General features: G+C 39.3%; 1 protein-coding gene across 1 annotated transcript; it reads right to left on the reverse strand.

Annotated features, from left to right (window-relative positions):
• Window positions 1-13212: 13212 nt before the first annotated feature.
• Window positions 13213-15795, reverse strand: LOC147634886 (putative protein phosphatase 2C 50). Its single transcript, XM_086804108.1, has one exon. The coding sequence runs from the start codon at window positions 15719-15721 to the stop codon at window positions 14261-14263; it is 1461 nt and encodes a 486-aa protein (XP_086660234.1). The 5' UTR covers window positions 15722-15795; the 3' UTR covers window positions 13213-14260.
• Between the last annotated feature and the right edge of the window lie 8407 nt (window positions 15796-24202).

Below are 24202 nucleotides of genomic sequence, written 5' to 3' on the forward strand. Positions count from 1 at the left end.
CCCACCGAGGGCTGGCATATTTGTACAGAGGTGGCCCATTCCGTTGTGACCGAATCATTACCAAACAATTGCCCTTCCATGGGGTGTGCTTTCCATGTTCTCAGATCAATCTTTAAGATTTGTGAATCCCTACATACATACACGTGATCTAAGGCCCAATCATGCACCAATTTGGATTCCCTCATGAAGGGTCTCCCCAATATATTGTCATATGAATCAGGTTGGCACACGAAGTCCATGACCACAAATGTATGATGGTAGCGAAACATAAAGAGTTTGAATTTCACATTCTCCAAAAGTCCAATGGGCCTCGAAGATGCTCCGTCAGCCATTTTAACGATTAGATCTGCTTTTTTTAGATCAAGTTTCCCCCAGTTTATCAGTAACGTTTTGTGATGATGCTAACCCCCGCCCCACCATCCACAGGATAGCCAGTGCCTAGTACCCATTATAATGAATCAAAATTGTAGCATTTGTGTGGTCGCTTTCATAATAACGCTCCAGTTGATTAACTGGTATCTTAACGACTCAAGTTTTCCTTGTGTGTCTCAAGGTTCTTTCTGCCAGAGGTGGTAGAGCCTCATCTATAGTATCAGCTGGATTTAGTCCACCTTCTATCCATTCTTTTATGTCTGTCCCATAGGGTTGGTGAATTGTGTAACAATTGCCCTAATGGCATTTATACAAATGTGGAGACTTCCTATGTCTATAGGTTCTTTGGAGATAGAGGGTTCTCCCCATGTGTGTGACTCGCATTCCTCCATAGGGAAGGAATGGATGGACTCCCCCAACACATTTTCCTCAACAAACATTCTGGACAGTGTGTTTGCTTGGGATCCCTCTTCTGTTTCTTTTGGAATTGGGGTAGGTACGTCCAATTCCCTTTCCCTGGTTGGCTTGTTTCGTGGTTGGATAAATTGTATCCATGACTCAGTTAGCCCTTAGCTTGGCTTCATGAAGCCGTTGGCATTCTTTGATTAAGGCCCTAGCATCTTCAAGCTTTCTTATTTCCTCGTCGGAATTGGGGGTATTCACCGACTCCTTTAGGAGTTGTTAGTTTCTCCCTTTGCTCTTCTAGGTCCAGCCCCTTGTGATTGATCCTTTGATCCCCCTCTTCTCTCAATTGGGTGGATCCGGTGTCGATTGTATCTTCTTCGAATCCATCTTAGATTGTGACCCTTGTGTCACCCTTTCCCACTTTTTTCACTCTTCTCCGAGCGGCTAGTTCTGGAAACTGTCGCCTCTGCTCGGTTCTTTCCCTTGTCTCCTAATTGAGCTTGAGCTCTTGTTAGGACATTGAGTGGTGTGTGATATTTCTAGGTTGTACACACTAATGGTTCGGATGGTGGCCTGATTGGCAGTAGAAGTCGAACCAAGTCGCCTCTCCGTACGTCTTTGTGCAGAATCAGAATTTCCATGTCTTGTAGGAACGTAGGATGATTGATCATCTGCTCTATATCCTTTTTGGTGTACAGAGGATGGCCCACCACTCTTGCTAGGTTATCCTCTTCTTCTATGGTTGTAAAACCTTCCTCGACACTGGATTCCTCATTTATGGATTCCAAGTTTGGAATTTCTCCCTCACTTCTTCCCAATAACCAATTCTGGTTCCTTACCCCGTGATTGGAGTGGGTTTAAACTTCCCATTTCTCTCGCCCTTCAAGTACCAAGCTCTTGTTTCCTTAAGCTCAACTCTTGTAGAGCTCTCCTTCCACCTTGCTCCTTTTGAGATCTAACTCTACTTTCTCCGAGGTGGGGAAGAATATTTGACCCGTCCTGGCCGCACTTTCCATGTCCTGTCTCATTTAGGGGGGTGTCGGTGTTCGACAACCTAGAATTCGACATTTGGATAGGCACTTCTTGTCATGGACCGAGTCCAACGCTGGTTAACAGACCCATGCCCGCAGATTGTGCTTCTTCTTCTCATGAGACTGGTTTGGAGACCCAAAAATCCCCGGGCGATATCAATGATACCACTGGACCTGGTTGGGGAGGGTGGTTTCTCCTCTTCCCCAAACCCAGCGTACCTTAGCCCTTCTTCCATGGATTCTTCGCTACTAGTTTCAACGGTGGTCAGGTTCCTTAAGACACTCACGTGTGTCACTTTTTTGATAGGAAGATCCTGGGTGATACGATGCACTATCGTGAGGTGTAAGATTGTCCTTGATGAGTTTTCCAAATCTTAAGTGCATGTATGTATGATTTGATGAGCTATTTTGTCGACTCAATTTGATTTTGTTCTGATTTTATCGCTTTGTTTTTGAAGCCGTGAAACTGCAAAGAATAGTTCACGGCATGGAGTGTCAGAAAAAGCTTCATTGCGTGAACGTTTTTCTGCACTCACATGTTCAAAGATTTTTTCTTTTAGGGTCAGATCCCATCTTCTTTGCTATAGGCGTCCCTCCCTTACCGACCTTCATGGCCTTGGCTATTCATTGGATTGGACTAAACTGTGAGTTTACAAAAAAAGTTCACGTCGTGAACTTAAAAGGGTTCACGTCGTGAAGATTTTCTAAAAGGGTTCACGCCGTGAAGATTTTCTAATTGGTTCACGGCGTGAAGATTTTCTAAAAAAGTTCACGGCATGAACGTTTTTCTGAACTTTCGCGTGATCAAAAATTTTGTCAAACTTCGTGACGTCAGAGGTGTTAGGATAAGGCTACCCATTTTTTGCAAGGCAATCCCATGATTTGCGGCATTAATTACGACGCTAATGTTGGGAGTAATTCGTGGCGTAAATTTGCAGAAAACGTTCACGGCGTGAACGTGTTTCTGCAATTTCACGTGGAAACTTCTCGCGTAGAATGTTATGTTTTTGGATGCAAAATACTTATCCAACGGATCCCAAATTTATTGTGCCACGCCTAAGGAATGGAATGCAAGTTCTCAGCATAGTCAATGGCTCTTTATGTTTTTTATTTTTGTGAATTTTTGAAAAAGAAGAAAATAGAACACAAACTTGTTCGTTCACGTTGATGCTTCCAATAATGCAAATATCAAAATTAACAAGAAAAAACAGTGAAGCTCTATCCTAAGACCACTCCACCACACACATACACAACATCACAACCAATTTCTCACAATTTCTTACTACCACACAAATCTTATCCATTCATTTTCTACATAATGCACTACCAGAATGCAAGGGCAATCATACATCTTATGCAATGGGAGCTGAAATTCCAAGAGGATGGAAGAAACAAAGGTGTTTCCTCGGCAATAGCGGCACCAAAAATGTTATGGGCTACCACACCTCCTTGAGGGAACTCAATGCATTCACCTAAAGGATGAGCAATAGATCACAATTGTTGTAGAGCACTTACCAATGCTTCAAACTTGAGTCCCTTTGAGGCCTCCAAGCTCGCTTGTTAAGCTCCAACCTCCAAGCTCCACCTCCACGCTATCACCGTAGAGTCGCTCGCACCGTCGCATAAGGCAATCACTCTCTCTCACTCTTCCACACAAGCATAGAAGAGGAACAATGCTAGAATGCTCTCTCTCTCTCTCTCTCTCTCAATCCCTTTTTAAGACACAAGGAAGAGCTCTCTATAGCACAAAGGGGATTGTGTCTTTTCATTATGAGAAAATGCCTTATATACATTTGGCCCTTATTCACACTTGGGCACCCAAAACTTACTTAACTAGGCCTTGGGTGGCCAATATCTCATAATGTATAACTTTTATAATGCCATTTCATGACACTTATTAATGTCCTCAATTGGAGGATCATGTTTGTTAATCCAAAATGGGATTAAAATAGAATTTTATCTATCAGTTTAATTTAATATTTAAGATTAGTAGTTATCAATTTGATTTAATATTTAAAATTAATAGTTATTAGTATAATTTAATTATGTTAATAAAATTATCTTTCAATTTTAGATTATAGAAGTTTCATTTTATTAGACTATTTAACACATTCCCATCATAATATCATAATTTCTTTTTTTATTCGAGACCTATAAATTAAAGGCAAAACGATTATTGCATTATCAAGGATTGACAAGGGTAATTTCTAGGCAGCAGCAATTAAATATTTGCAACAAGGGCTATTGTCAATGGGAAGCTAAGTAAGTGCGAATCAAAATTAATTTTGGCGTTCCATTTTTTATTTTGCATTTGTAAGTTTATTAGGTTTAACTTAATATCAACAGAGTCTCCTCAATCTCAACCTTTGAGTAGTTCTTCTTAATATCAAAGGCCCTCGCCAAACGTGACATCCCCTACCACATGCAAGGGTCTTTCTGTTGTATTTTATGTGCATGAAAACGGTGACTTTATTGATTTCTTAGGGGCTAGCAACAAGATCATCAAGTTCAACTCCTAAATTTAATTTGTTCATGTTCTTAAAATCTCTCTTTCCTATGTATTGAGTGCATTAACTAACTCATTGTGCTATATCTAAGAGTGCACCCCACATAAAGTACCAAAAAAATGCCCCACAAAAGCTGTAGGGGAAAACGTGATGTCGTGTTGCCCCTGCACTCTAATAGGGCTTATATATCCAATGTGTCTGATTCGAGGTTTAGAGTTTAGATTATCATTTTTACATCGGCATCTTGATATTTCAAAAATACCTTCAAGCATATTATCAACTCAATAGTAGTGCATCTTGACGTTTGACACCTTGCATCTGTATAGAGTGTAGACTAATGTAAGGATAGAAAGCAATGCATGTATTGAATCACTACTCTTTTGTGTGGCTACAAATGCTCCTATTATCCCTTGTCTATGGTTTTGGGATGGTATGTTAATGGTTGTGTTGCACTAATGGGAAAATGTGTCTCAAGGTCTTTTGTTGTGTTTTACTGGATTGATAAAGGTGGTATAAATCCAAGTTTTTCCATGAGATAAGCCTTGAAAAAGATGGTAGTGTCTACTTTGAGAACAAGAGTTGGGAGAAAAAAGGACCCTCCTCTAAGCCAAGCTTCTATGAATGGAGGTGCCTTGGAGGAGACCGATGAGAGTCCAACTAATGAGGAGATATACACAATATATGTTGATGAGTTGATTGATGATGTGGGGTTAAGAGCTTTGGTACTAGTTCAAGTGAATATCACAGGAAGTGAGGATGTGGATAGTGGGGATCATGATGCTAGTAATCTTGATCTCCAATTGGCAAAGTAAGGTGATGTTATTCAAAATTCCAAGATTGTGGAGCCACTGTGCTTGAGTTCCTTTATGTAGATTGATCACCTATGCCCAAGTAAGATGATTGAGGAGTGATGTGTCCACCCTCAAGGCTACATTCTAGCATGGCATGAGGGGTATATTGTGGAAAAGGGTGCATTTTATTGCATTGGCTTTACATGTAAGGGAGAGGAGATTGTTTTTTATGAGGCTATGACAGCCTCATGGTCTCGTTCATGGAGGGAGGCTGAGTTTTAAATTTGAGACAAAATTAGCAAGCATGCCAGATCTTCAATTCTTATCGCATATAATGTTATATGTATGGGAAGGCAATTATAAGACAATGGAATGAATGTCCTTGATTAAAGAGACTAAAACAAAGTGGAGGCACATAAGGATGGGGTGCACAATTATAGACCCGAGAAAGACAAGCGAGATAGCTTTACCAGCATGCTTGCAAATAACGAATGTGTGAGTATTCTATAGTTATCAATCTGATCTTAAGAGACACACTCATAAATGCCAACAACATATGTAAGTGTGATCTCATCCCTCAATATTTATGGTTGGATAACGGGATCTTCAGGGCTTGGTCGGTAGTGGGAAACTGTACGCTTTTGTTTCTCATCACCATATTCTCAACATAGTATCAAAGCCAATTGGGATTCCTCCTTCGCACAGTGGGCTTGGTCCTCCTTCGGATCTTCATGGTGGTGGAGCTGGTGGTGGTGGTCATACCCCTGTATAAATAGAGGACATGCTTACTGTCCCACTGGGTGTAATCAAGGGCCTAAAATAAAGGTTGTGTGGGTAAAACCTAAGGGTACCAATCTTGACATCATCACCTAAGCAAGAAGCCTCTGAGCCTCGTATTATTAGCGCCTCTCTAAATCAAGGGGGGTTGTTGGACAGATTGGCCATGTGTGTGCCACATGGAGGAGCAAATCCCATATACAAATAGTGGGTGTTTAAACCTTAGTATAAAGGGTGTATAACCCTTAAGGCTACCTCATCCCCCAACTTTTATGATTGGATATCGAGATTCTGAGGAAGCGGGGCCCCCGATCAGTAGTGGCCAAAACCGTGCGCTTTAGCTGCTCGTCACTATATTCTCAACAAACCCAATGCTTTGTGTTGTTTTCATATACTTTTGCCATGGTTGATTTATTGGCACATGTCATTCAATTCTAGTTTGAAAGGTAAGTGAGTGGTGAGACATTTCTCCTTATACTAATGGTATCAAATCCAATGTATTTATCAAACAGTGAACTAAAGTTCAAAGGAAGGCTTACTGAGGACCCTTCGATAAAGAAGGAAGTAAAAGATAGGACCTTTGGGCAAACAAGGTGCTTGAAACCTTAATACAAAAGCTTGTGTATTTGAAAGGCTTGAAGAAACTTCACATATAATGACACCTATCACTCATCATAGCTATGGTGAATCTCTTCAAAATCTGACTACACATGGAGTTTAGCAATATCTTGGAGGTCCCAAATATACAGAAACATAGCTACCTTGTGTGCTTGTGTGCAGAGAGCAAGATTCATTCCCTTAAGCAAAAAGCATCAAGTTTCAAGAGCTTTTTCCCAAGGTGATTACATTTTTCTTAATCCAAAAAAAGTGATTGTGCTATTTTAATAGTTCTTGTACACATGAGACTTTGAAAAATAGTCTTTTTAGATTACATTGGGACCCAAAGCTTGTGTCCTTTCATAATTGGGGGTTGTTTCTGCACAAGATTTCTACGTAGTCCGAGTGCTAGATTTCCAACGAGACAGCTTGAAGGTTGATTTCTCACATTGTTGTGAAGCACCTTGAAAAAAATTCTAGCTTTTCTACCACATGGATCGAATTACTTGGAGTTATTAACACCTGTCTTACCTTACGAACGAAGAGTGAAACTAGACTTTTTGTGAGCAAATCAACTTAAGGTGGGGTGACAACTCTTTCTTCAGTTATTTAAGTGAAAGATAAGCTATTTGTTTGCTTTATTTCTCTTTTCGTAATATATATATATACATATCTATATATATATATATATATATATCATGTATTTTCTATTTTTTCTTAAAATTTCTCTATCATGGGGAAAATCCACAACTTTCATCTATTCAAGAGCAACTTTACACTTTATATAATCAAATGGCAACTTGACACTTTCTCTATCATGGGGGAAAATCCACAACTTCCATCTATTCAAGAGAAACTTAACACTTTATATAATCAAATAACTACTAAGAGGGAGTTGAGGACTGAGCTAGAAGATAGATTATCCCAAAGAAAGAGGAGTAAAGGCACATATTCATCAAATTCTTAAGACTCTAGAATCTGTAGAACTGTTGAGGCCACATTACATGCCCAGGATTCTAGGAAGATTAGTAAGATTAGCCATAAAGCTTTTACTTTTCAAAATTATGATGGCAAGAAAGATGCATGGGTTGTACTTTCTTGGCATAGCTAGAAAAGCTAGAAATGTTTAATCGAATTACTTGATCAAATCATTCGCTAGACGAGATAAAATCAAGTGCGCTACTAACCATCTAGTGGAGTTGTGGTGGAACATTACCAAGAATAATCATCACAAACCCTAAACTTGGAAATCTTTTAAGAAGTTGATCAAAAATAATGTTATTCCACCACAATACAAGGCTAAGGGGCTAGGCAGCAACAAGAACATCTTACACCAATTAGAGAAAGAGTCTATGTCTACCTATGTTGATAGAGGTTTTGGTAGACCCTTCTTCAATTGCAAGCCAAAGACAAGGTCCACAAGAAGGAATAAAAGAGGAAATTTATTGTAGGGCTTTGACCCACTATTAGAGCCAAAGTAAATAAGTTCCATACACATTCCCTTAGCTCTGCTATTTCTTTAGCCCATGAACTGTGAGAGGAAAAATGGATTTCCAAAATGGGCAAAGAATTTCAAACATCAAGTAAATATACTTGACAAACCCAACAATGATGACAACAATGCCAAGAAAGGTTGATACTTCTAGCAAGCCTAACAAAGGGGACCCCAAGCCTCAGGTCATTTAGTGTTACAAGTGTAACAAAGAGGGCCATATTACAATGGATTGTCCACAGTAGAAGAAGAGCAACGTGAGTAAGGAGGATAGTTCACTCAAGCAAGAGGGTAACGACGACGATGAAGATGTTACTATTGGGCATATGATGATTATCGCACACATGACTTAATTTTTGAAAGAAACTATTAGTGGTAAAGATGTTACTGTTATGCAGCATGATGAATTTAGCACACATGACTTTAATGGGAAGGCCTTTGCTTGAGATGCAAAAGGCAGGAGGAAACCATTATCATCCATCTCTTCATCACCTATAAAGGGAACGAGAATGGCCTCAAGTTATCACATAACTACATTAGGCCATCACATGACCTTGAGTCAAATTAGAAAGAAATTCTATTAGGAGAATCTAAAGGAATATCATCTGTCCTATGGAATATGATTAGAGCTAAGTATTTGTGAGCAGTGTGGACTAGAAATGGTAAAGTTTTCAATAAGGAGAAAGTTAATATTGTTATGAGCGAGTTTAAGAGAAGGCCTGCTTGTGTAGATGTGACAGGACATAGAGATTTCCTTCACATACCACAGAGCATAGAATCTGGGTTGTAACCTTAGTTGTTGTAAGACTTACGGTTATTTTTGTAAAAGACAAGCCCAATTTTGTAAGGAAGGCTATTTATGGCTCCTTGAGCTATTTTGGAAGAAAAATAAAAAATACCCATATGTGGGAAGTGGAGTCATGCACATTGGCCCCGGCGAAAGGGGGGGGGGGACATTACACCCAATGCTTTGTGTTGTGTTTTCATATGCTTTTGCCACGGTTGATTTATTGGCACATATTGCTCAATTTTAGTTTGAAAGGTAAGTGAGTGGTGAGAGACTTCTCCTTGCACCAAGATCCAATCAATACATTATGTGTATGTGTGTGTGTGTGTGTGTGTGTGTGTGTGTGTGTGTGTGTTCACTTGAGTTCTATTGATCTTTGGTTAGCCATTCTTACTTTGACTTACATTGGATAGAAGTTTTCTTAATCCTTACAATTTTAACCTCTTACTTTGACTTACATTATTGAACATAATTTTTCTTAATCCTTGTAATGTCAACCTCTTACTTTGACTTACATTGAACATAATTTTTCTTAATCCTTGTCATTTCAACCTCTTCCTTTTGTGGTTTCTAAAATAATGTTTACTCCTATTAATTTTTGTGCTTGCATGTGTGCATGCGTATGCGAAGCTTACTCGGCAAGGATCTAGCGATGCTTTTGGTTATTAAGTTGGTGTGGTGCCATGCTTGCTCGTTGTTGTGGTGCCATGCTTGCTCATGCTTGTGGTGCCATGCTTGCTCATGCCACCACCCTATATTTATAATGTGTGTATTTGTGTGTGTGTACATGTAATCACATCAAAGTAGTCCATGGCATCATATTTAAAGACTCATCCAAAATCACCTCACTCAAAAAATATTGACTCACTTGGGAAAGTGTTACTCGTGGATTGGTAATCCTCCAAAGATTATTGCTCTTTTTGCACACAACTAGGGAGTTTTGGCATGCAATTATCTTTACTCATTTATGTTGATAGTTTGGATTATTTAAATGTATCAAACTTTTTTATACAACTAATCAAAGTTCTCTAAAAAAGATTTCGCATCAAGTTTTGTTCATGATTGTACAAAATTGTTTAAACTTTAAAGTCATTGTGAAACTTTAAAAGTCGTTGTTTATGGGCATGCATCAATCAAAGTCTTCTACACAAACATTTTGAAAAGAAAACACCTTATCTTTTTTCTAGCATCATGCAAGCAATCACCTAAAAATATCTTAGTATTTGTTGGTGTGATACACAAGCATGCAAGTTCATTTATGCATTTACTAGGTCATATGAACTAAAACAGTTGAAAATATAAAGCCTTCTTTCATCATAAGATGACTTTGCCCTAGGATGTGTATCTTACTATAGTTTTAAAAATGTAGACAGTGGAGCTTTGCATGAGCCCTTTTCAACTTCTTGGTGGAAAGGGTGAGCTTTAAGGAGGGAATATGATGAGTGGGGCCTTACTGTCATTCCAAGACAATGACAAATACTCTAGAAAACAAAGGGTAGGAGGGATGTTGCACATTGTGTAACAGTTCCCTATCAAAAGATTGGGGGCTTGATGTTTATAGGTGTGTAGTATATAAAATTGAATGGCATCTTTTGATGGGCAAGGAGAGTTGGAGTATGGTATATGGTTGTAGCTTAGACTTGTATTTCAAAGGCGTGTGTATCTAGTTTTGGCAAGATCTGTATGACATAATGTTCAAAATAAACAAGTGGGTTGTTTGTGGGTTCAATCAAATAGTTAAGTCAATGGTCATATAAGAAGGGGCATGGCCACCATAGCGAGCAAGCTTTTCTTCTTCCAAGTGCTAGGCTATTACCTTATGTACTTTAACATTGGGTGATGGTTGTTATCTTTAATGGCAGTAGAGAGCCCTCAAACTTCCTTTTCTTTCTCTCACTTAGCTCTCGGCCCTCATGGTGATGGTGTTTCATCTCCATTTTCCCATAGTGACAATGTTGCTGCTGTTGTCCCCTTCTCTTGGGAATTAAAACCAGGGGTATCCAAGCAGCCAATATACTCAATTGAAAAGAAGACGAAGCAACCAACCCATAGCCATTCTACACTTGCTCCTTCTCCAAAACCAGCTTTGCTTATTCAGTGTTTTATGGAGGAAGACTCTAAAGTGTTATTCCCTTTGCCTACACCTCCTGCTCGCTTGCACAACACTACCCCTCCCCTTACTCCAACTTCATCTGGTGCAAAAATGCCCAATGGAGGCAAAGAAAGGAATCCCTCTTTGCTCAACCATAGTGAGCAGCAGAGAAACTATTCAAGAAGGCCAGCCAAGAGCATGGTGAGAGCCAAGGATGACCCTTTCCTCATGGCAATTGAAGCATGCACAAAATTGAAGAGCACGAGAGAATCGAAGGGCTTTATGCAGGATGCAAAGGCTAACAACAGCACCAACAACAACAATAAGGCTTCTCCAAAGTCTCTTCTTAGCAAGCTCTTTGAGAATGAAGAGCCTTTACCCAGAAAGCCTACTTACAACGGCCATCCTGCCTTCAAGCCCACTATTATTGCCGGCCATCAAAGAGGCCACAGCCATGGCAGCAGTAACAACATGTCCTTTGGTGGCTGCATGGGATGTAGGAATGCGGACAGCTACGACAGCATTGTTCGTCTTTAGATCAGTAGCTTTGGCTTTAGAATAGTAGAAGCACACTATATTATCTGATTGTGGACCTCATGCCATTAGCTTTGGCTTTATAGATCAGTAGCTTTGGCCCTAGAGTAGGAGAAGCACACTATATTATCTGATTGTGGACCTCATGCCATTATTATATTATTCTAATAAAACCTTATCACTGAACCATAGTGCTTAGTGTAGTGGTATCAGTTAATGTCTAGCTATTTAAGTCATGGTGCCAACCTTTGGTTTGTCCATTGATTTGTAAGAAATGAGAATAGTTTCAAGTATAATTACTCTCCATGTAATATCTTTTTTTTCCAAATTATCTTGTTTGAATCAATTCAAGGATATTTTTTTATAGCTTTTCTAAAATTGGGAAGAAAGGAATCTACATGAGAATTGTTGTCTTTGATAAATCATTATCCTGTTTTATGAAACTGGCTTTGTAAGACCACACCGTTACTGTCTTTTTGTTAGTCATGACCTTTTTTTTTCTGTTCTAATGAAGTTATGTTGGACTGCTTTTTATTGGTGGAGTCTCATTCACAAGGAACTGAAAATGGCCTAAAGCCAAGGACAATCCTGATTGTAAGTAAACATACATTGAAAAAACTTGAAGATCGATCCCTTTCAGAGGCACCACCAAAACATAAAACTTGAAAATCAATCCTTCTCAAAGTCGCCACCAAAAAATTAGGTTAAAAACAAGAGAACTAATTCTGGCTCAAGGAATTGGGCCTTCCCTCTAAGTTGCATATCATCCACCACCAAAAAGGACTCGTGCTATGATATATGCCTTCACACATGGCTGTCTTTATTCTCTCACACTAAACACATAATATCGGATCTTGACTATATGGGCAGGCTCAATAACCCTGCAAGGCTTAAGATATAGGCTTAATCAAAACGAAAACCCTTGGGCCAAGCAAACTTATTTTTCCAAGAAGATTTTAATTAACTGATCATATAAAACATGAAAGATCAAAACTGCACTTTTTAAGACACCATTATAAGGCTATTCTTTCTAGATGCAGAATATTTGATTAGGGGAAACATTTCAGCAAAAACTGAAGTTTGGCCATGTGACCAGCTAGCAAGGTAGTCATGGCAGCTGGTCAATGAAACAAAAAACGAGGCCGTCAACAAAGGTTACAGTCTGCATCAGAATGGCTGCACCATTTTCACACACCAACCAGCCTCGAATTCTATCTTGACATGGTGGAGTTGCCGTATGTCAACTAGTTCTGCTGACATTTACACAATTGTCTTCTGACTTCTACTGATATGTCCACAGACAACATTTCAACTCCTACTCAGGCTGCCCACGTCTTTGAAGAATGCAGACACAACATTTCAACTCCTATTCAGCCTACCCATAACAATGAAGAAACTACACTGGTCATACATCCTCATCTTGGAAAAAGCAGGTCACACTGCTCCCCATCTGCCATGGGAAAATGGACACCAAAGTTCACCCACATGAGGCTCTATTGTGCAAGAGTTTAGCAGACTTTATAACCGTGTGGTGGAACTTTTTGTGCTACTTGATTTTCAAGCTTAAGAGGTTTACATTTGCTTGACCTACTTCCATTGAATGATCGTTGCTTATTTAAGCCGAAAGTAAAGCAACCCTTGAAGATAGTGGTACAAGTTGCATTGTCAGAAGACTCAATAGCCCATTTGAAGTCACAATGAACAGACAACTATAATCAGCACACAAATAGTCCTGGTGGCATGGACAAGGACATTAGTGAGAAACCTTGGTCCTGTAGCCCGTGTTATCAATGGTCTCAAGCACCAAAAAATAGTCTCACAAAGGAATTGCTTGTAACATCATGCCATTTATTGAAACTGTGTATATTCGTTACCTAAAAAACACTGCAAAATAAATGATCACAAATCACCGTGTGGATATGACACCCACTTAATTGAAATCAAAAGGAAGTTGGCATAGTCAATGAAAACCAGTAAGTAAAACCCTGTTGTTTAAACCAATGGCAACTGATCTTTGCCTTAGCAAAGATAAAAAATTAATTGAGCTTTGTTGGCCCTGAGACAAACTTCAGCATCCTGTTATCCTCAACAAAATCACTGATGGAGAGACTGATTGCATCAACTGTTGGAAACCTCTTGGCTCCCCAGCATAAATCTCCAGTGCCGGTCAGCTGGAGCCAGGCATTAGTCCATCCACTGCAGACATTGAGACCATGGCCGGCCGCATTAAGTTAATTTTTGCATATCTCTGCCCTCGATCTATTGAGTACACTACATTCTACTTTCTGTATATCTCTACACCCATGTATCTCTTTCAGTGCTTGAAACCATGGTGACGAAGTTCTTCGTTCCATTTTTTATCAGGTTGCTCCCAACCACCTGAAATCAGTTACCTGCAAGCTCCTTGGCGAGGCTCGAAGAGGTGCAGCTAAGAGGGGGCAATGCTGCTCCTGCTGAACCCAAGCGGGCTGGAAGCATGCTACTACCACGGTTAAATAGTAAACAAAGGGTTTACTAATACATACACCAATTCCCAGCCGTGAAATTGCATTCCCAACAAAAAGATCCAATTAGCTGCAACTACAACCACTGCCCGTGAGAATCTCAAAGTTACTTTGAAAATGATATTGAAACTTTCCATAGCAACTAACCCACCAGCTTTTGAAACTTGTGTCCTCCAAACTCCTTCAGTTAGTGCTGCCACTGAATTTTTTGTTAATTACAGAGGCGGCTGGTTGTAGTTGTAGCTCTCTGAAACAGAGTTCTACATATCCTTATGTTGCCATTGAATATCCTTTACTCCTCATGTCCCATTTGCTGCCCCCTTTCATGTGACAGGGCTCTTGCAAAAGTGCTTCATAATTCAAATAAATACTCAGTCATTTAATGCTTTGAGAGGAATTACAAGTGCTGACAGGTTATCCAAGCTTCCTGCTCGGAAAGCAACTTCCACGAGAATCTGTGCCATAACCTGTGCAATGCTAGTAGCACCTCTCAAATATGGCGTTGAGAAAATGTCACGATTCCAGCTTTCTATCATTGTTGAGCTGTCCTCGCCGACGCATGCATCTATGGTTGCAACATGAGCAGCAGGCGCTGCCACAGAATGAAAATCATCTCCAAGCTTGTGCACACCGTGATTGGAATGAAACTGTGGAAGCTCCACGCCAGGAAGTGGTAATGCAATGACCGCATCATTATCTTCTTCAAGCCCGCCCATGACTGCTGTAATGTCTTGTCCTGACCCAATGGCATGAAGCACATTGCAAACTTCTTGCGGGCTCATCTTCTCAAATATGCCATCCGAAGCAAGGATAAGAAACTTGTCTCTCTCAGAGATTTGAAGCCAGCCTGAAAGCTCTGGTTCCGATATAACACCGAACCTTCTAAGATCAATATCGCCAATGGAGCGAGAAACAGCTAGCTGCCCATTCACTCGTGGTGATGAGCCATTGGTAACAAAGCCTCCAGAGGCTTCAATTCGACGCTTTTCATCCAGACGGTTGGGACGATGATCGGAAGTTAGCTCCTGAACACATAGGCCTTGGCGATGAGGTGCATCTCTGGGCATCCTAGACATGCGGTATCTAGCTCTCCTCGAAGATCTTAAGACGGCCCCATTGTGATCCAGGTCAGTGAGGTGCTCATTAGAGCTCTGTTTTTCCCCTTCACAAGAAGAACAAAAGAGAGCTTTTGAATCACCTACGTTAGCCACGAGGAGATGGTCACCTACCCAGAGGGCAACACAGGCTGTCGATCCTGACTTGATGCCACTGGCGGCCGCGTCCTTCCCAAAGGTGACGTCAATGTCAGAGATTGCTGCCCTGAGGGCGGCTTCAAGCCATGGTATACCTTCCACCACGGAGGACCTGTTGAAAGAGGAGGTGCCTGCCTTGGAACCTAGAAAGGCATGGTGAAGAAAGCGCTCCCTGATGGATCTGGCCGCAAAATCGCTTGCGGCATCGCCAAGGTGGCCATCAAAGACCCCATACAAACCTGCGCCTACCGTCAGGGTCGATTGGTCTATTGATGCAGAGAGAGCATGTATCTGAGGGGCACAGAGAAGGCGATCCTCCTGGTACGGCCGGCGTCCTCTCAAAGATGCTGCACCAGGCTGTAGACGGTGATGATGCTGATGAAGCAGATGATGATGTTGAACATCCTGCTGCTGGCGATGTTGATAAGAAGGTTGAAGATCTGTGTGAGGAGACAAAGGAACTAGGTCTCGTGTCTGTGACCAAACAGAAAGAGAGGTTATGGCGATAATGCACAAGGGGCAGAGGATTAAGGTTAGGGTTAGGGTTACGGTTAGCAGCGGTAGATGGCAGTTTGCCATCCCTCTACAAGTCGACGCTAAATGCAGAATGATCCGACGTTTTATGAGGTCTTTGGTTTTTGCCGACTCATGGTGGCTCCAAAGAGTCCAGAGTCCAAATACAAGCTTATTGAAAAAATATTTTACTAAACCTCACCTTATTAGCTTAATTATAATTTTTGGGAGTAGAGGACTAAGCTCATCTCAAATTTGGAAGTGGAGCCGCTTCCGTAGAGGCTAAAAATTGGGAGTAGAGGACTAAGCTCATCTCAAATTTGGAAGTGGAGCCGCTTCAGTAGAGGCTAAAAATTGGGATGCAACCCAAGATTACAAGACTATCGTGTTTATGTTGATGCCCTCGTTGTGGTCCTTGAAAGTTGAGAGGTACCAGCAGCAGCTGGCACTCTTCAAAAACATGTCCGTGCCAAGAGATTCATAATTATTTATGTTGCTAAACTTTGCAATGCAAAAGGAGCACCATTCATAGATATGGCAAACTAACCACCCACTTGTTAGAGTGGAGACAAAGGTAGCAACATGCACACACATGCAGCAAGTAGGCAGAGATGCCGAGAAGCACAACACTCAAAGTAAATTAATGAGAATAAGTGAAGTGACACGATAAGGTCACTTACACACTCACTTACAAGAGTGTGTACACACACTCAGGGAAAAAAGGCTAAAAGTCGTCTCAGCCATATATACTCCATAGTCACTATAAAGGCTACCATGTACTCAGCTTCACAACTCAAAGTGGCCATCGTCGAGACTACTTCTTACTGAGCCGTGATGTATAAGAATCACCAAGATGAAAGCAAACGCCACTAGTGGTGGACACTTGCGTGTCATAACATCTAGCCCAATAGGAGTCACTATTGAATATCACTCCCCTTAGCATAGAATAGCCCAAGGGACTGAGTGCCCCCCGTAAGTAACAGAATACTCACTTGGCAGCCTACCAAGTGAGTAGCCCTGAAAGTATCAGAATACTCGCACATTGGTAGTACAGCATGCTAGTGCTTACTTCTAAGACTCTGCACAACCTACTCAACTGGGAGACCTCGAAGTGAATGTATGGCCTCTTATTGCATGGATAGATGAGGCACCCAATAGCCTCTACTAATAAAATGATCCATCAAATGGTTCACTTGCATCCTGGAGATTAAGCCTAACACCTGTCTCTTTTGGTGTAGCACATGCTTACAGTCTTCAAGCTCAAACCGTATAAGCAGTTTCTATATGTACTTTGATTGCAACATCACAATACCATCATCATGCAACATAAATTACATGCCCAAATAATAATGCACTAAGCACAAATCTGTCATCTCAAATGACACATAATTCAACCTTGAAGGTTGAAAACTTCTCCTCAGTAGGGTGTGTGAGCAGCATGTTATCAACATTTAAAATGATGTGACACGAAAATAATTGTTACTCCTCTTCACATAGATGGTACTCTCAGTTGGACTGTTGCAAAAACCATTTGCACCCGTGTGCATATCTTCCCATTCCATGCTATATGGAGCCTGCTTAAGGCTATACAAAATTTTTCTTAACTTGCATAGTTTAGACTCATGTCCCCTCTGGAACAAAGCCACAAGGCTAAGATACATAAAGCTTCTCATGCAAATCACCTAGTCTTGATACCCAACTGATGGATGTGCCACAAGGCTAAGATACATAAAGCTTCTCATGCAAATCACCTAGTCTTGATACCCAACTGATGGATGTTCCATCCATGACATGCACTGCCAATGTAATAATACACAGGATTGTAATCATATGAGACGTGGGGACAAAGATTTCATCATAATGCCATTCTCTTGAGCATAACCCTTTATAATAAGACTTGCCTTATAGAGTGGTCACAATGATACCATCATATTTACCCTTAAGCTTATGAAGTCACTTCATACTAATGGATTTTTTTCAATAAGGCAAATCTACCAAATACCAAGTGCCATCATCATGTATAACCTGCATCCACCAATGATCATTTTCCTATGCTTCCTTAAAGGAAACGAGTTCATCTTCATTGCATATACTAGTAATGACAGCATGTAAATAAAAGAATAAGATACATGAACTCACACATGTCCTAATAGGTAAAGGAGTAGTTGATGAGTAGCTAATTTGCTACCCCACAATGTTTGCACACACCCATTTTGGCATACTCTTAGCCTGTATGCTGCCCTTTCCTCATCCACTACATCATCATTAGCCTGATCTATGGACTAAAATTCGAGTTAATTTTCACTCGATATAGATTGACTTGTAGCACCTTTCTCATTGCTCCACATATGGCTATTATTTTTTGCATAAAAACATGGGTTGAATTGTGTTTTCAACAAAGACAGCATCTCTACTCACCAAAATCCTCCTTGTGGCCAGATGGTAGAGTCTATACCCTTTGCTTTCTGAGCTATATCCTACAAAAATGCATTTTATTACGTTAACATTCAACTTATTGCATTGTTTCTCATACACAAGAGCATAAGCAAGTAACCAAAAAACGTGCAAATGAGCCACAGAGGGCTTCCTACCATTCTAAGCTTTGCAAGGGGGGTAATTGTCTACAAGGTCTTAGTATGGCATTTGTTTAGCACATAAGTGACATAACATAACTGCCTCTAACCAGAAAACATGAGGCAAATTGTGGCCTTTAATCATGCAATGAGCCATCTCCATGAGAGATCTATTCTTCCTCTCTGAGTCACATCATTTTGTTGAGGTGCGTAAGGCACCGTACATTGATGGATCATGCCTCTTTCAATCATATATTCATAAAACTCCTTTGACATATACTCTCCCTCTTTATGTGTACGAAGGGTCCTAACTTTATATATAGACACATTTTCATCCATAAAAACAAAGTGTCTAAAGCATCTAAAAACCTCATACTTTACCTTTAATGGATACACCCAAGTATGCTCGGAGTAGTCATTAATAAAAGTCACAAAGTATAGATATCCCCCGATCGATGGTATCCTCATAGAACCACATACATAACTATATATAAGCTGTAAATTTTGGATTTGCTGATCCATCTTTCAAGAATGATGCCCATTACATCTTGCCCAAATTCACCCCTCACCTTCATGTTTGACAGGGGCCTCAAGATGTGGCAACTTTGACACCATCTCTTAAGCATAAGAAGAAAGGCAAATACAACTATTGTTAGAAACCATGCCATTATATCAATGAATGTAGAAAAAGGCTAGAGAAGGTGAAGATTAAAGAGTTAAGCATGGCTATGTGATTGATGCATCAACACCAAGTGCTGAAAAGAGGAGTCAACGAACTATGCATAGGATGATTGGGCATTCATTATGCACTATATTTATGACCCTTATATCCATGATATATGTATGTCAATGATAGATTAGCATGTCTAGTATTTTGATAGTGGTGCTAGCAAGCATATTACTTCTTAGCATGGGTTATTTTCCTCCCTAGAGTGCTTCGAGGCATAGTCACACATGCAAACAACTCCTCATATCTAGTGAAAGGAGTTGGTAAGGTTGTGCTCACATCACTACTACAAATGGTGGGCTAATCTCTCTCTCAGAAGTCTTGTTCGTACCAAGGCATTAAAAAGAACAACTTATTCCTAGTCTTTGTCATTGTTGCTAGGGTAGGCCTAGTGTTCAGATTTGTTTGGCAGATTTGTTGATGGCAAGTGTATAGTTCATGAGCGGAGTGATGGAGACATCACTGTAGTATTTGTTACTCTAAGCCATGCGCTTACGGCTTGATGTATGTGAGATTGGCACGTAATGCTTTTCAATTTTACTGGCACATGTGCTATGAGTAATGTGGAGCCATGGCATAACTGCTTTGGTCACTTAAATTTTGGCAATTTATTGCACCATCCCCTTTCTTGGTATCCTTCCCAAAAGACTAAGCTATTCTGCCTTTGGCAGTCGCCCTGAGAGAAGGCTTTGCCTTTTTCTTTTTGATTTTTAGCGAATGCATGATCTCCCACATTTATACTAGATTGGTTTTCCTAGGATTACTCTTATTGCAAGAGTATTATAACCAACTCATCAAATGTAAGGGCATTAGGGTTATCCTTTATCATAAGCCGAAGTGTGTATACTAGATTGGTTTTGTCAAGATTACTCTTATTGCAAGATCACTATAACCAACTCATCAAATGTAAGGGCATTAGGGCTATTCTTTATCATAAGCCGAAGTGTGGATGCAAAACCCTTGTATGACTTCGGTAAAAGCTATGAGAATAGTAGACACCAATGAATTGCCCGAATAGGCCTCGTCAATACATGCAAGCTGCTTCCTTCAATCTTTAATCCTTGTGTGAGAAACTCATCCACAAATTCTCCCTGATTCATAGGATCGAACTCTCACTGCTTGCATAAGTAGACTACACATGCCTCATTACGCACTTGGTAATGATCACTCTTGAGTTATTGGGAATTATACTATCGGCCATAATTTTCCATTGCTAGGCTTAAAAAGCTTAAAGCTTTTATATCGTAAGCTTTAAAAGTTTTAATATTTAAAAGCTTTCTAAGTTCACACTGTAAAGCTCTATGTTTTAAAAAGCTTTAAAAGCTTAAAAACCTCTACATCCCAAATCTTTTCAATTTCCAAAAGGTTTATAACCTTATCTTTAGCCAAGTTTATATATTAAAATTTTTTTCTCTCTTCAAAGTCAATTAAGCCTTTTTTTTAAGCTTTACTAACAAAAAGCTCTTAAAAGCTTGTATTTCCAAGCTAGCTTTCACACTTTTAACGTTCAATCTCATCAATTACAAAGCTTTAAAACCTTGTAAACCTCTAAAAGTTTTAAAGGCTGCGCTTTAGCCAACACCCATAAACTTCAAAAGCTTTCATATCAAAACATATAAAAGAGACCTATGTTATTTACAAAAGTAAGGATTTTGAAAGGGTTAAAAGTTAGTCATAACCTCTTCATGTAAGGTCACAACCACCTTTGAAGAGAGCAGGCATTTACAATGCTTTGAGGGGACTAAAGATAGGCTAACTATGGTCAAGGCTCGTCTTTTGCATTATGAGTCTCTCTTTGCTAGTATAGATGATTATAGTGGTGTATTCCACATGGCTTGTCCTGTTCCAAGCCAAATTTCAACCAATCCATAGGTTGAGGTTCTTGATCTTGCCATCAAGAGAATTTTGAATGTTCTAAATGTATGCACCAATACAAAATTTATACACGGATAGTCACGTGAAATCTTCGGGGTCAATTGTATATGTTAATCCTAATAGGCCCGAAGAAACCATTCTTGATGAGGCTTTATGGAGTAGCGATAATTACCTTAGGGAAAACAAACATTGGTATATGCTTGAAAAAATAGTGAAGAGCAAGCAGCATGGAAGTATTCAAGGGAGAAAGGGCTTTATGGAGTAGCGATAATTACCTTAGGGAAAACAAACATTGGTATATGCTTGAAAAAATAGTGAAGAGCAAGCAGCATGGAAGTATTCAAGGGAGAAAGGGCTTGACATGATTATTGTTTGCACGACCTTGGTTCTAGGTTTTCTATTATAGTCAACATTTAATGTAAGTACACCTTGTTGCCCTATCACATGATTATCTTTCCTAGTGGTGGCTTCCAATACATTTTTGGAATCATTATTTGAGACCATGTTTGATATTTCATTTCCACATAGCTTAGGTATTAAGATAATGACCATCCCTTTACTACTGAAAACTCAAGTTGAAATAGACTGTAAGGTATGGAATCCCGACCAAATAATGTAAGTAGTTTGAAACCTTGACAATATCTAGAGTTAGATTAATTGACCAAAATAAGTTGCATCCCATAGTGGCTAAGATTAGTTTCACTATAGTCATTCGTATATTGAAATAATTCGAGGATATAGTAATGAAGATGACCGACTATAACCAATAAGGAATTTCAAGCACGCTTGGAGTATCTAAAAGTCCAAACTACGTTCATAAAAGATATTGGTTCCTTATCATATAATTACTATGTTAACCATTTTCAAAATTACAAGTCAAACAACTCAAGTACGTGTATTTTGACAAGTATCACATCTTCAAATTATTTCATTACTTGTAAATTAATTATCACATGGATGTTTTTATTTTGTCAAACAATTAACTTTTTGCAAATCAACTTAATGATTTCTTATGAGCTAAGTGTTCATTCCTATTTGACAATTATTCTATCAAATTCCTTTTTTTTTTAGTTTGTATGCATTATATGTCATCTTAAAATTTTATTTTGTAGAAAAATAATTCATCATTTCTAATGTAAGTTTCACGTTTCTTGCTCGAGAAAAATATTTTTGGGTGTATTAAGGTAACTTGACAATCTCAAAATCAAACTTTATTTATTTACTTCAAAGAAGAAGAATGAGCCCACATCTGATTGCACCATCGTTGGCAATTATCTCAAGCAAGAGGGGTAACACCGCCTTCAAAAAGTCTGGTGAAGGTATGTATTAAATCTATGTCTACATCTTTTATCTTCATAACTAGTTTTAAAATTTGATACCTATAGTTAGATTTTCTATAAATTTGAGTTTTTCCACCTCTAGTTTAGTCAAGACTTAGATGTCTAATCTGAAAAAAACATTAAGAGTAGATTTTCAATTTTACCTTTGAGCAACATTAGACCTTGACTGTATATGAATGAATAACAATTTGACAAGTCATGACTCATATTCCAAGAGGTCAAGTAAAAGTATCTTGAGATTAATTCTTAAAATGACCAAGAGATTTTATATCGATTTTGAAGCTTCTGACTAGATTAATGGAATCAAGATAAATAAATCATTTAAGATATTACTATTAGAGAGAGCAATGCACTGAGGGGGAAACCTGGTTGCACTGATTTGCCTAGAGACCAAATACCTGAAAGACCCTTGTGTAATATATATCGAGCAATGCCTCCTTCATAGAGCCAATAAATAATATTTCTCATCTTAGGCCCAAACCCCATAATTTTCGTTACACTGGTAATAAACTACCATTGTACTGTATCAAATACTTTTTCTATGTCTCTCTACATTATGAGTACATCCTGCTTGAGTATATTTCACATATTCAATGCCAATGTAAGCATTGGCAACGTTATCCATTATTTGCCTTCTAGGCATAAAACCATATTGTGCAGGGTGTAGACCCTCATATAAGATGTTCTTTAAATGGTTAACCAGCATTCCTGCCAGCCAATTTGTAAACCACATGCATAAGAGTTATTAGTCTTCAAAAGTGGAAATAAACGAACCGAGCCCTCTTTCTAGGAAGAAGGGAGTATCCCCTAGTGCCAACAACAATTAATCATAAAAAGCAGCTTAGATTTTAGCATATTCTAGAATGCTAGAAAAGATTCTACCGTTAAGTTATCCCAGCTTGGGGATTTCCATTTGCCCAAATTGTGTAGTGCATGTTGTAGTTCTTCCATGGTGAACTCAACCTCCAAATCAGATACTTGCTTGTGTTGCTGGGACACAATTCTATTTACATTGTGAAGTAGCTAGTGCTACACATCAATAATTTGTTGAGTAGGCTCATTGGGGGATGCAAAAAGGTCACTGAAGTAGCTATAAATGTCCCTTTCTAATTGCTTCTTACTATCAATCCAAAAACCATCCTGCTTCATAACTCTATGAATGTATTGCAAAATCCTAGAAGCATGTAAGCCCTAAAAAATCCTTTAGTTAAGCAACGTCTGTCTTTTAAAAGATTTTGTCTCTACTCGATCTACCACTTTTGGAGCTTTCTTTCATCGTTTCTCTTAAGACAAAAGCTTGTTTGCATGCCTCTTGCTCTGAATCATCAAGACAAATGCTTGTTTGCATTAATGCCTCTTGCTTTGAATCATCAAGACTTCTTAACTACATTCAGTGAGTTGTTGAGCCATGAGTTTTGCATGCCTCTTGCTCTGAATCATCAAGACAAATGCTTGTTTGCATTAATGCCTCTTGCTTTGAATCATCAAGACTTCTTAACTACATTCAGTGAGTTGTTGAGCCATGAGTTTTGCATCCTTCACTTTGCCTCTTTCTTCTCCCAAGAACCATTTACCATAATAAAAAATAATATCCTACATGCGAGTGGCAAATATGTGCCAAGCCATGTCAATGTTAATAAATATATGTAACTTCAAGGGCTGCATTACATGAGCCACCAAATCAACAAAAAGTTGATGTTTTATATAGCTATTCTTGATCAACAATAGCGTTTTTTGTGGGAGTGAAACATCAATTATTGACATGCCAAAATACAACATCATCCACAATGGGTAATGATCTAAAAGACACATCGACATTTTGCATGTGTGAACGTATCATATTGATTTGTATTAAACATGTACCATCTGTCTAGACAAGCCCAATAGTTAGTAATAGCATTGTGATGGAAAGTATACCCTTGCGTGGTAGGCATCAAGTGTTTCCAGAAATCACATGCTCCCATATCTTAAAGTGTAGCATGCCACTAACGTATTTCTGAAACAAGCACATGCGATTTGTGGTTACTATTAT

This window comes from Cibotium barometz, chromosome 10, assembly GCF_041138505.1.
Source record: "Cibotium barometz isolate CiBa-2024 chromosome 10, ASM4113850v1, whole genome shotgun sequence".
In the NCBI taxonomy this organism is placed as follows: Eukaryota; Viridiplantae; Streptophyta; class Polypodiopsida; order Cyatheales; family Cibotiaceae; genus Cibotium; species Cibotium barometz.

Bases quoted from the DNA above. Each gene is read 5' to 3' on its own strand.
- LOC147634886 (XM_086804108.1), bottom strand. From the start codon at position 15,721: ATGGCAAACTGCCATCTACCGCTGCTAACCGTAACCCTAACCCTAACC.